Below are 13217 nucleotides of genomic sequence, written 5' to 3'. Positions count from 1 at the left end.
GAGCAAAAATGGGAATAGAGCTTCGAAGTGAACACATGGGGGCGCAATACAGTTTTATATTGAACCATATAACGCATATGGAGCTGTTTTAGCTTCACTTAACATCTCAACTTTCTTCTACTTGCATTAGAGACAGGGGTGCCCATTAAGTTGATCGTGATCTACCGGTTGATGGCAAAGAAAGTGCGAGGGTAGATCACGGGCCATCAAAAGTAAATAAACAAAAAAAAACACATTTAAAAAGAAATTATCATCATTTATTTCTTTATAATAATAATAATAATAATAATAATAATAATACATTTTATTTCAACGGCCTTTCAGGGAATTAAAGAGAATTAAAGACCTTCCAGCACCAACCAAGGAGGCCCAAAGTGCTGCACACATGGAGATAAACAAACAAGACTTAAACGCGTAAAACCAAATTTAGCATTGCAGAGACATAAATATAAAACATAAAAAGCATAAAAGAATTTTTTTTTTTTTTTTTTTTAAATTATAAAAAGAATAAAACGCATAAAACCAATTTCAAAGAAATTAAAACCAGGGCTAAGCTGATGCTAAAATGGAGGAACTATCAGTCATTCATTCCTCTCAAGTACATCTTTTGCCTTCAGTGAGCAGATTTAGTGTGCCAGCTTTGTAGCTTTTGTTGGATTTTAGTGATTTAAATCTATATTTGTCGTACTTGTACAGCGCTTGGTCTGCTTTGGCTTTTTATAGGTGGTATATAAATCAAACTGATTGATTAATTGACATGCAGAACGACCAATCAAACATTCTCAGATTTATGTCGCTGCACATGCGTGTTCCCACTGAACAGAGCGGCGCTGTCCGCTAACAGACCTGGAGTTTTTTCTTCCTCGTAACCTTCAGAAAAGGTTTGCGTGTTCAGCGTCAGACTCCAAACCGTGAATGTAGCTGTTAATGCGCCTTTATGTTTCTCAAAAAGCGGTTAAAAAGAACCTCAAACAGAACATACAACTAGGAACACACACGTAGTCATCTAAATTCATTAATTAATCTAAAATAAACCTATGACTGATTCACTTAAAGACCTGCTTTTCATAATAAGTTTGTGAATTTTAGTTAATAAATATGATTTTCACCCCAGGCCATTAGATAGTGTTGCCAGCAGAGTGTCATTAATCAATGTTAGGAATGATTAGAAACAGAATAGTTAGACACTCCCTTTTGCATTTTATTAAACTAACTTTTACCTTTTATTACATTAATGGCTTAACCTCGATTTACTATGTATTATCATCTCAAAATTATATTACACTCCAGACAGAGCACAACCAAGACTATTGTCTCGCAACATTCCTTTAACATCCTCCCTTTTTCATCTTTGTGTGTTCTGGTGTGTGCGTTCTGGCAAATGTCTGCAAGAGATCTGACACTTTAGGTGCTCTGACCTTCGAGCATCTAGCCTGCAACAGTCTGTGGGTGTGTTTTTCACACCATGATCCATCGAATGAGGTTCTGAATATGCAAATGCAAGGTATATATGCCAGGCCTTTTGCTGAACCCCTTTGTTCGGACTTTGAATGTACCATGTTCATATGTCTGTCCCCTTCGTGTTTGTGCGAAGTAAAACCTCCACAAAAGATAAGTAACTGTCTCTGAGTCGTTATTCATTATTTCTGTGTGTAAGAAACTGACGGGGTTACGAACTAAAATTTAATACAGTCCTTCCTAGAAAATCCAGTTTCCTCACATTTGGTCCTTCTGAGCCGGCCGACTGACGCCCTGGACATCGCTGGAACCCCTGGGGGGGGGTTGCCTGAAAACCGCATGCGGTCTGAGATCACAGCCTCAGCATTGACACATCCGCCTTCAGGATCAACGGCCCTCGCCCCGGATCCAGTTTTGCCCTCGGCCACGTCGGACCCTCATCGTATAGCGAGGTTCATTGCTTGAAGTGAACCTCACAGAAAGTCTGTCCTCTCTTTCCTTGTTAGGGCCTTACTTTGAATGTGTCTGTGTCTTTGTGTGTGCGTGCATCAACTTTGGGGGAAGAATAGAGACTCGGCTGCAGCCTGACTGCTGCGCGGGCACGCTGAACAGAGCGGCGCTTGCAGTCAGGGTGCTGCGCGTGCCCGAGTCTGAAGTGTAGGTACCGCCGCGTGTACCGACTAATAGCCTTCAGTAGGTTAAAAACGTCCTGTGTGGACGAAGAAAGGACTGTGTGTCCAACGACAGGACTGTGTGTCCAAAGAAAGGACTGTGTGTCCAACGAAAGGACTGTGTGTCCGAAAAAAAAGGACTGTGTGTCCAACGACAGGACTGTGTGTCCAAAGAAAGGACTGTGTGTCCAACGAAAGGACTGTGTGTCCGAAGAAAGGACTGTGTGTCCAACGACAGGACTGTGTGTCCAAAGAAAGGACTGTGTGTCCAACGAAAGGACTGTGTGTCCGAAAAAAAGGACTGTGTGTCCAACGACAGGACTGTGTGTCCAACGAAAGGACTGTGTGTCCGAAAAAGAGGACTGTGTGTCCAACGACAGGACTGTGTGTCCAACGAAAGGACTGTGTGTCCAACGAAAGGACTGTGTGTCCGAAAAAGAGGACTGTGTGTCCAACGACAGGACTGTGTGTCCAACGAAAGGACTGTGTGTCCAACGAAAGGACTGTGTGTCCGAAGAAAGGACTGTGTGTCCAACGACAGGACTGTGTGTCCAAAGAAAGGACTGTGTGTCCAACGAAAGGACTGTGTGTCCGAAAAAAAGGACTGTGTGTCCAACGACAGGACTGTGTGTCCAACAACAGGACTGTGTGTCCAAAATTTAGTGCTGAAGGTCCTGTGTGGGCCGCACATGGAATAAGCGGAGCTCCGGGGAAAATATGTGTGTGATGCTTCTTAGGTCTCTCTGTCTGTGTCTGAGTGTGCTCTCTTCGACAGCTCCTGTGGTGTGTGCTCACTTTGATTAAAGCCTCTTTCTAAAACAAAATAGTGACTCAGTTGACAAATAATTAGGCTTCTTTTCTGATTCTCCAAGCTTTTTCTGCTGATTAGATTCAGCGCTGGAGAATCCATAAAAAGGGTTATTTGGGTGGGAACTCTGGTTTCTGATTGAAACTGAGAACGTTGTGGCTGATCGTCAATCACATACCTTAACAAAAAGACGGGTGGGACTCATTCGCAAAATCTAACAAAGACAGTAAGAAAGCACATTGATCAGGTCCAGAAAGCTTTTCATAAAGTTTGGAAGTATGTGGAAAGTCAGGATCAGACATTAATCAAGTATTTGGACAAATGGGTTAAAGATTATGGATTTCATAGAAAGTTAAGCAGCCTCAGAGTGCAGGACAGAGTAGAAGGAGGGGGAACAGCTTCTCAGATCAGAGTGCGCGTGCCCGAGCCTGCAGACAGGCTGATGAGAACTCGCAGAAAGGAGGGGTGATTTCTCCGTTGTAAGCAGGTGTAACAGCTTTCTCTGCTCTCCGAATAATGATAGGATGTGTTTTAGTGTGTATTTTGGTGTTTAGGACATGGACAAGGGTAGATGTTCAGAAAAAGCTATAGAAATTATCATTTCTTACAAAGTAGATGTGGATCTGTTTGTGCAGGACACACCTCCCACTTGTATAAACATGATCAGACTCGGATGGCTGGTGCAGCCTTCCCTTTTTTTAGTTCACTCTCCCTGCTCATAAAAAGTTTGATTGCAGCCTTCTGACCCCACGTATCAGGTCCCTGCTTTTCTGCTTGTAAATCAGGATTGACCCCTTAAAAGCATTCCTGAGGATCTCTGGTTCACTAACTCGTCCTTACATTTTTTTTTTTTTTTTGGACATGTCTGCTAATCTTTCTAAGTTTTAACTCTCAGGGCAATAAGTGTGGTAAAACTAAACTCCAGCTGGCCCAAGCACAGGTTAAATTTTTTGGGACATTTAGTTTCTGTTTCTAGCAAAAATTATTTCTCTCCCTGGACCTCACCACCTTATCTGATCAGCCCCCCACCTTCACTCACTCGCTGTAAGCTGCAGCTGTTTGCGCGGCTGATAGTTGAAACAATGTCACCTGTGATTCTCTTGTGCGAATTCTCCAGAATCACATGCAGTGTGCTCTACTCCCTTCCGTTCAAACTTTCCCATTAGTCAACGTGCCTGTTTTTACCGTTTTACTGTGTCCGTGTATGATTTATTTATTTACGACCTAACGCTCATGGTGCTGTTGAAATGAGACGCAGTTCTTGTCTGTTTCAGTTTCAATGTGTTTTTCACAATTTTTATTTTTTAATTTTTATTTATTTTATTTTTTTTCCTGATTTTTTTTTTTTTTACTCTCATGCCTGACTCTACTGACACCATTGATGATTTACATGATTGTTTGAAGAAAGCTGTGAGAACAAAGGAAACATTGAGTCTGCCTCCAGCTCTCTCCTCCCCACAGACTCTGAATCCTGACCAGAGGGCCTCTGTTGGTGACCTGCTTTACCCTGAAGACCATTTAACGGACTGATTGGTCACACCTGAGGTGGACGGGACCCTTCAAGGTTCTCCTCACCATGCCAACTGCAGTGCACATTGCTGACTGACCCTCCTGGATTCACGTAAGCCACTGTAAATTGCTGAGAGCCTACGAGACTGACATTTTGAGACACATCCCTGGTTGAAGTCCAACAACGGAGCCGCTGCAGTGTGACACTACTCCTGGCGAGGGGCGTTCCCTGGTGTGTTTCCTCTAGCGCTGTTCTCTTCCAGCTACAGTGAGCTTCGAACCAGCAAACATGGGTCCAGCTGTTGCTCGTGGTTTCATCTTGTACTTTTATTCCCTTTTCCTCTGGAGATCTCATTCACATCATCAGTGAGGTCAAGGCCCTTAAATCACACATTTCTTCTCAGATGACTGACACCTACTGGTCTGGGTCCCCACTTTATTGGTTTACTTCTGGTGGAGTGTACTGATAAAACTAGTCACTCCGGTCCTCTGTGTGTTGTTTTTCTTTTTTTCTTTTCGTCACCTGTTTGATTCCATGTGTCAAATGAATGATCGCTGTCAGGCCAACTCTATCAGCATTATGCCTACAATTAACCTAATTCGCATCCGCTCGCGGTTGAAACTGGTCTTTACAGATTTATTTTATTGTTTTTCTTTTGTTTGATTTGATTTTTTTTTTTTTATATTCCTAATTTTTTAATTTGTTTCTTGTTCTATGTAACTTTCATTAATGAAATTGTGCCGAGGTTTGGACTGGTGATGCATGCGTATCCTTAGTGGTGGCTGCTGAGGGGCACAGAGTCGTTGAAGAGTTTTGCCCTCCCTGACTGCGCAATGAAAGTTTCACACAGATGGTATAAGTTTAGGCCTGGAGGTTTTCGCATCAACACTCATGTATCACCTACCACCTCTGATATGCTCATTTATTCACGTTGATTTTAATGTTCTTGTGTACTTGCCTGTATCTCTACACTTGTTTTCGATGCAGAGCCGATATGATGCCTATACTGAAATTCTTCATGAAGTGGTATATGGTTGATGATGAGAAGAGTTCTGCTGACTTTCTGTGCACAATTTTGATAATTTTGATATGATAAACAGGGGGGTATGTTAGGAATGATTAGAAACAGAATAGTTAGACACTCCCTTTTGCATTTTATTAAACTAACTTTTACCTTTTATTACATTAATGGCTTAACCTCGATTTACTATGTATTATCATCTCAAAATTATATTACACTCCAGACAGAGCACAACCAAGACTATTGTCTCGCAACATTCCTTTAACATCCTCCCTTTTTCATCTTTGTGTGTTCTGGTGTGTGCGTTCTGGCAAATGTCTGCAAGAGATCTGACACTTTAGGTGCTCTGACCTTCGAGCATCTAGCCTGCAACAGTCTGTGGGTGTGTTTTTCACACCATGATCCATCGAATGAGGTTCTGAATATGCAAATGCAAGGTATATATGCCAGGCCTTTTGCTGAACCCCTTTGTTCGGACTTTGAATGTACCATGTTCATATGTCTGTCCCCTTCGTGTTTGTGCGAAGTAAAACCTCCACAAAAGATAAGTAACTGTCTCTGAGTCGTTATTCATTATTTCTGTGTGTAAGAAACTGACGGGGTTACGAACTAAAATTTAATACAGTCCTTTCTAGAAAATCCAGTTTCCTCACAATCAATGAGTGCCTTTGAAAAAGGAAGAAGAGAACCACCAGAGGGCAGTAGAGAGGCCAACTCAAAACTGACACAATTGGCTGAAAATAAAGGAGTCCTATTGGGTCATGAGGCTTGTTTAGATAATCATAGAATCCATTTTCTGTAACTTTAACACATTTGTGTTGAATTTGCATCGTACTAGTAAAGGAAAGACTAAAAGATGTCTTTGGATTTTTAGATCTTGGTGAAAAAAGGGAGAAAATATTTTTCAAAATGGTGAACAAAAGTTGGGCGATAAAAACTACTAAACGTTTTTGGGTGTCCAACAAATCAGGAAAAGGATATTACGGTGACTCACATCAGTTGGTAAACATTTAGGATTCCCAAAGATGGCAGAAAAAGTCACCTGAACGCTGCAGGTTGCTGCGATGACGCCGTCCACCGGCGTCTCAGAGAAAGGGTCAAACATCCTGTCTGACCGCCGCATGAAGTCTGGCTTGAGCAGGTAGCTAGGAGGAGCACATGCAAACCCAAATCATACAGTCGAACGTTGTGTGCTCATCAACACACACACACAGCAAACTGGTGAGTAAATGATTTCCAACATTAATGGTGAAAGCTCTGCCCCCAGGGGCAATATTAGAAAGAAGGATGATGGAAGGAAGATGACTAATACGTAGAGACGAGAGCTTCCTGTTCCACAGCGCTGCTTGGCTTTAGGGGCAGATTGGAGCCTCAACAAAAGGGATGTGGGAAGCTGTAATGGATGAGCTTTGGAGGGGGTGGAGGGATGAACACGAGGAGCTCTCACCCGCACGAGCCGTTGTATTCAAACTTTCCCTGGTTCAGCTGCATGGCCAGATCTGAGGAAGCACAACAGAGCCTATCAACGGCGAGTACAACAGAAATCTTGCAACGGTTCCTGACATTTGGAATTTCTTCCCATTGAGCCATTTCTGCTGCAGAATTTGCCCCTGGCTTGTAACTCCCCCTCCAGCACTGCACATGCCCCATGCTCAGCGGCCATATGGTGCAACCCCCTCTGCCCTCTGGGCACGAGGCAGCAGCTGTTCTTCAACAGGCGTCCACCGACAATGTTCCAGCACACGCTGAGGGCACCATTGACTGTATCAGAGAACTGGAGCGAGCCAGTGTGACGTCACCCGTGGAAAATGACTCGCTTCCAACCGAACAAAGTCAATGAAGTCGCAATTTTTCGCAGTACGGATGTCGCCGTGTTGGGACTAGAAAGTAAGTAAGCAGTGATTGGTCTGAGTCTACGATTTTTATGGCAACCAACAAATCTCTCTCCAATCAGGAGTGAGCTTGTTAGAAGACCACACCCCTTTTTACACAAAGCAGGACCGGGAGAATCTGTCAATTAAATACTTGGTCAGTTTTTTACGTGAATAAGTTGAACTACATAAAAAATGTAACAAAATAATGAGAATTACCAAGAGGATGTTAAAAAAAAGTATCAGATCAAAAATGGTTGTTCTGGCCAATAGAATGACAGAGGAACAGCTGTTTATTTCTCTGCAGAAGTCTACAGTATGGGATTTTGGCTTCTTGGAGCCAGCGGGTACTTCCTGTTTGGAAGGACGGACGGGGGGGGGGGGGGGGGGCTCACTTAGTCCACTTCCCATATACAGTCAATGGTTGACGCTCATGCGAGGACTGTGCTCACAAAGCTGTGCATTAAGATTGACGGACATCAAGTCGTGCGGCACAGATGTGAGGTCAATGCCTGATTGACAGCGGTCCGTTTGCGGTGCGTCTCTGTTGAGTCGCATGCGGAGTCCATCTCACAACCGTCAGTTGAGTCTTCGACTCTCACTGGGTCCTAGTAAATGCATGATTTGCGTCATGAATTATGTTTTTTTACTTCCAACATTAAACTTTTTATCATCATAGGCGAATTGGACAGCTATGTTATCCGCGGTGTTGACGTGGGTTATCACATGGGCACGTCACCGTAAGTTTTATTTTGAAAGTAAAACAACTTTTTATTTTTAAACCTCAACCTTTTTTTCGCATTTGTTGGGGAGGGACGTACGTCAGACGCAGACTTGCCAAAGGAGATGGAAACACTCCCATTGGTTAATGAAAGTTCAATTTTTTTGTGTCAACGCAACAGATCAGTGGATCTCAGCCTTTAGTCCTGTGTTGCATGCTGGGATACCTGGGGTCTGGAAGTTGAGAGAGACCATCTGGCAGCCTGCGTTCCAGAAGATTTGAGGCATGTAGTTGCTGGAGTCCACCCGGCCTCCTTTGGGGTAGATACGACTCATCTGACGTTTGTTGTAGCTGAACAGACGCTCAGGAACATGTCAAAAACTTGTGAGAAAAAGAATTGGAGTATTTGTGCGTGTTTGTGGGAAAACAAGCGAACAGCTTGGGTGAAGCGGTCCCAGAGGAACCGGGCTCGGGGCCTTAACCTCCAACGAAACGGAAGGAGCACAGCTATCAGGACAACGTCAGATGTTAGCTCTGATTTCACGTTCAAGCATAGGACTTCACGTTAATGTGTCACAAGTCAGCTCAGAGGATACTTGACAAACTCGATGGCGTTTGTCTTCAGGTAACCCAACCCCACCGACTCGTTAAAAGACGACATGTTATAGTGGATGTTCCTCTCTGAAAAACAGGAGAAACCAGTTTCAGTTTGTGTTTTCATCCAGAAAATAATCTGAAGTTTTACAAAAAGCAGGAGAAAGGAAGGGTCGCTCACCTTCCGCCACGTCAAAACTCTGGAACTTGACGGGTTGTGCGTAGTTGACCATGGCTGAGAGGAACGGGTGGATGTTTGTGGTGGCTCCCTCATAGGTGTACTGAGCTATCAGAGCCTCCTCGGAGTCCTCGGCCACTTCTCCTGCCTTCAGAGACAAACACGTTGAGCAAAACGCGCTGACGTCAAACCGACACAGAGCGGGCAAGTCCATGCCTTCTTGTTGTCCTGGTCAGAGGCTTCAGAGATGTCAGTGGCGTCGGTGGCTTCCGACATTTCTGTTCCGTCATGTTCAGGAACCTGGGAGGGGAAAAAAAGGAGGAGAAAACATTGAATGATGGACAAATATTCCAGCAGGAAGGCAGAATATGAGGAGTTTTCCATTTGGAAATGTCATCCATATGTAATTGCTAATAAAATGAGGGATAATGCCAGGCGAGGCGTCCATTATCAGAATTACATAAAGGCAAGTAAATTTGTGTTTTTAGAAATAATTGCATTATTAATGAATGAAATAAATTGTTTATTGATTTACTATGAATTATCAGTTAATGGAGGATATTTCTCTAGCCAAAGCGATCTAGCAACCGTCAGACATTAACCTTTACTTATTGAAGACCTCAATCAGAATCAAGTATTCTGGTTTTTTTAAACTTGTCCTATTCAACAGCTGAGCAAGCAGATCAGAGGTGAAGGCGTCCTGTGTCGGACAGATTCTTACTGTTACATTCGGGGTTTTTACAGTACAGACCATAGGTCTGGACTGTACTGTAGATCGTCAGACAAAGACCCAGGAACACACTGGACCCCCACTACGGAGACGGAGCTGGGGGGCTAGACCCGGCATCCCCCCAACCAAGGAGTAGGAGGAACAAAGAGCGCGCAGAGCCAGAGCCCCCGCCAGGGCAGGGGCCCGCTCCACCCCAAGACCGTCCAGGCCCAGAACCAATGCCCAGACCACAAGAGACCTATGCCAGCACCCAGATGAGACGGAGCCAATCACAAGAACCAGAGGCGAGGGGGACTCAGGCAAGCACCCCTCCCAGGCCAAGCGCAGCCCCAAGCAGCGGTTTGGGTGAATCAAGTATTCACCCTGACCACAGAATAAGAAAAACCAACATTTTCAGGCCAGGACAACGGTTTGACCTTCTTGATGCTGTTGCTTTGTTCTTCTTTCTTCAAGCTGACGGTCTCTTTTAAGGAAACGTCGTTGGCCTCCTTCACGCTGGTCATCTCTGAAAGACAGCTGGGAGCCTCTGAGTTCAAGTCTTTCTCCTCGCCTTCTTTTTCACCTGAACTCACAGGAAAAACAGGAAACCATTTGTGATTCTGGGTGGGTTTCTCTTCCTTCACGTTTGCAGAAATGTCTGACCGTTCTCCACGTCGTCCTCCTCTCCCATGATGATGGCGGGGGTGTTGGTCTCTCCTGCCTCCATGTGCTTTTTAAAGGCCTCGAATTGCTCTGGGAAACAAACGATTCGTGAAAATCAACGCTTAAAGCAACATTTCCCAGACTTCCTTAGCGGCACACGTACTCTGTTCTACTTCGGGTTTTAACCGCTTGTTCTTTATGAGAATTTTCCTCTTCAGGTCATTTGGGGAGGGTAAGGGCCGTCCAGGTTCAATCTGGAAGCAGAAGATTTACATCTTTTTATTTTTTTAAAAAGAGCACTTTGTTAAGAAAAAGACGGAGGAGGAGAAACATCTCACAGGGTGGCTCTCCAGAGGCTGTTTGAGGAGCAGGTCTCCAAAGATCTCCTCGCAGTACTTGGCCATCTTGTACTGTTGTGGCTTACTAGGGAGTGGACACAAAAAGGCAAATGTTGCATGTGTACATGTCCCAGAATGCAAAGATCTCCGCTGCACATCTACCTGCAGTGATTTTCAAAGGATAAAATGACCGGATAGTCTGACGTGACGAAAGCCGTCTCCTTGATGGCCTGGATGACGTCCTGTGATGAAAGGCAGAATTAAAGACTTCATTACCTGTGGTGTAATGTCGCATGGGAAACACAAGGGGGCAGACTAACATTATGAAGTAAAAATAAGGCTACACTATTCATCATGCTTTGACCCCTCTTTCTTCAAGTTTTTTCCTGAAGAAAATAGAAATAAATGATTTCCCATGCTTACCTTGAACAGGATGTCTGTGCACATGGCCTTGCCATGAGTAATGATGGGTTCCTGGTCTTCTCCTTTGCCATCCCAGCAGTCCAGCTCCACACATCTAAAGAACAGAGCGGATACATCGACTGTCTAGACTCTGCTAATGAAGATGGAAGAAGCGCAAAGACCATAAGAATGTCGAGGCACCTGCATCCAGACAGAAGAACCTGCCGATACATCTCCACGGACGACTTCCCTCCAAACTGTCTGCCTGTCAGATACGTGTTGTGGGAGGAGCTGATGAAGTAGTGCGCCAGCGGCTGGTCCATTTCTTGATACAGCTCCAGCCGGTCCAGGAACACCGGAGCATTTTCGTCAGACATTAGATATCGACAGAATCCGTCACTGGACATGCGGCCTGGAAAAAGAAGCGCAGGAGGGAGCCACGTTTTCACCTGGTGACATATTTGATGACCTTTGACAATAGATCATTTTTTCAAAGTGTTCACAGTGGCCTTTTAATTAGGATTTTGCTGTTTTTAGCCTAAAAAAACGGCATGATTTCTCAAGTTTCAAACCGCATTTTTTCACCTGCTCCTGATTCATCTGCATAAAGAAATACTCAGAAATACAACTTAAGGCTTCATTTTCTTTAAATCATCAGAAAAATGCCACAAGAACATTAAAATTTTCATTTGAGTTGGTCTTTCAAGAAGTCCTGTCAATGTTGCAGGTTCAAGGCCTCACAGACAGGTGGCAGCAGAGGCTCAAACATCTCCTCACCTTTCTTCTTCAGTTCTTCATCTCTTTCATATTTTTCAATGATCTGCATGGCTCTCTTCGGGTCGTAGAATGGAAACAGAATCTCATTTAGCCTGGGGTCCCGTTGGTTCTGGAGAACAGCACAGAGGTCATTTGGGTCCCGGCGTAGCGCTAAACACACAGCTGATCAAGCACAAACAGCAACAGGACAGGAACTAAAAAGCCACCAGGTGTGTGTCAACATATATGTAATCTGTGGGGAATTGATTTCAATCTGTGTCATTATTTTGTTTTTAGGTTGATTTATTGGGTGCAACGATTCCAAAATGTTAGTTAAATCCTCCAGATGACGTTAGTTGTGTTTTTAAAGAAACTAAATTTGAGCAGAAATATATGGAGTTCATTCAGTCTCAATTATCAGAAATACACAAAACCTGTTTCACAAATACACACACTCTGAAGGCCCGTACACACCGGGACGAATATTCGCCAGGCGTTATTCGCCAGCGTTTTTCAACACGTTTTTTGTGTTCACACCCAGGCGATTTTCGCTGACGATGAGTGGAGTGAACATGCAATTTCATTCCCTGACATTAGATGGCGCTTAATGTAAAACAGAAATACTCCTGTACACAAGGTGGCGCTGCGCAACTTTACGCTTCTTAAAGTCGCTTTTCACTCAGAAGAAGAGAGCAAGTATTTACGCGCTTGTCAGAATCATACAAAGAAAACATGAATATTTCAAGCACCAGTAGCTCCAACTGGTGCTTGGTTCGGGGATATTTTAGAATGTCCGTCATTATTGCTTTGCGGCAGTGTAGACGCTACTTGGCGTCTATCTTCTTCGCTGGTATGTGTGCTCAGCAAGGCAGTTTTGTGTTTGAGCGCCCCCAAGTTGTGTTTTACTGTAACTTCAGAAGCTCCAGACACGTGAGCAAAAGCGCCATTCTCATTGGTCGAGTAGATTTCGACGCAACGCGTCGAAAAAAAAAAACGAACCCGAGGCGTTTTTTTTTTTTGACGCTTTAACGCTTGGCGTTTTTTCGCCTCGGTGTGCACACTCTCGTTGGTGCCCTTTGTTTAGTCACGAGGCGTTAAACGTCGGCGAAAATCGCCGGCGAAATTCGTCCCGGTGTGAACGGGCCTTGATTCACAAATGTAACTTGATGCAAACGTGCAATATAAAATTGGAAATGCACACATTGTGTTTCATGCATGCACACTAAATGTTTCACAAATGCACAATGGATGCTTCACAAACATGATTTTTAGGTACACTTGTAATATGAACTCAGCTCATACTGAATCTCCCCACATGTGTGAGGCAAACCCCTGCAGTCAATTTTGGCGCTGCAGGTCAACCAATGGCATCATTGGCTAATGAATCTGTCAATCAAACCCATCAGCAAAGCAGGCGTGTTCACTTTCAGCCAATCGAATGGCCCCAATAAATCTGAAATCATTTTGTGTTTTTGTGAAACACAGCGTGGACATTTGTGAGAAACACTTATTGTGCA

At 44.0% G+C, this 13217-nt stretch overlaps 1 protein-coding gene and 1 long non-coding RNA gene across 4 annotated transcripts in view; one reads left to right on the top strand and one right to left on the bottom strand.

Moving 5' to 3' along the window:
• Window positions 1-13217, bottom strand: part of plcb4b (phospholipase C, beta 4b) — a 69866-nt gene that overhangs the window by 10149 nt on the left and 46500 nt on the right. For all 3 annotated transcript variants that reach the window (XM_004083333.5, XM_011491427.4, XM_078943208.1), the window contains 14 exons: window positions 11722-11830; window positions 11146-11356; window positions 10966-11059; window positions 10705-10784; window positions 10543-10627; window positions 10368-10458; window positions 10205-10294; window positions 9979-10124; window positions 9049-9132; window positions 8836-8980; window positions 8657-8741; window positions 8287-8411; window positions 6916-6967; window positions 6511-6613 (listed from right to left, as the gene is read on the bottom strand). In XM_004083333.5, the coding sequence (XP_004083381.1) occupies window positions 6511-6613; window positions 6916-6967; window positions 8287-8411; window positions 8657-8741; window positions 8836-8980; window positions 9049-9132; window positions 9979-10124; window positions 10205-10294; window positions 10368-10458; window positions 10543-10627; window positions 10705-10784; window positions 10966-11059; window positions 11146-11356; window positions 11722-11830 (1500 nt within the window). The remainder of the gene's footprint in view (window positions 1-6510; window positions 6614-6915; window positions 6968-8286; window positions 8412-8656; window positions 8742-8835; window positions 8981-9048; window positions 9133-9978; window positions 10125-10204; window positions 10295-10367; window positions 10459-10542; window positions 10628-10704; window positions 10785-10965; window positions 11060-11145; window positions 11357-11721; window positions 11831-13217) is intronic.
• On the top strand, window positions 1538-5578 carry LOC144990204 (uncharacterized). The gene is made up of 2 exons (XR_013654219.1): window positions 1538-1924; window positions 4399-5578. It is a non-coding gene; the product is annotated as an uncharacterized LOC144990204 (long non-coding RNA).

The sequence above is a fragment of the Oryzias latipes genome, chromosome 24 (assembly GCF_053564925.1).
Source record: "Oryzias latipes strain Hd-rR chromosome 24, Olatipes_Hd-rR_3.1".
NCBI classification, from domain to species: Eukaryota; Metazoa; Chordata; class Actinopteri; order Beloniformes; family Adrianichthyidae; genus Oryzias; species Oryzias latipes.
The sequence above is the reverse complement of the archived record's forward strand: the minus strand, read 5'-3'. Positions and strand labels throughout refer to the sequence as shown.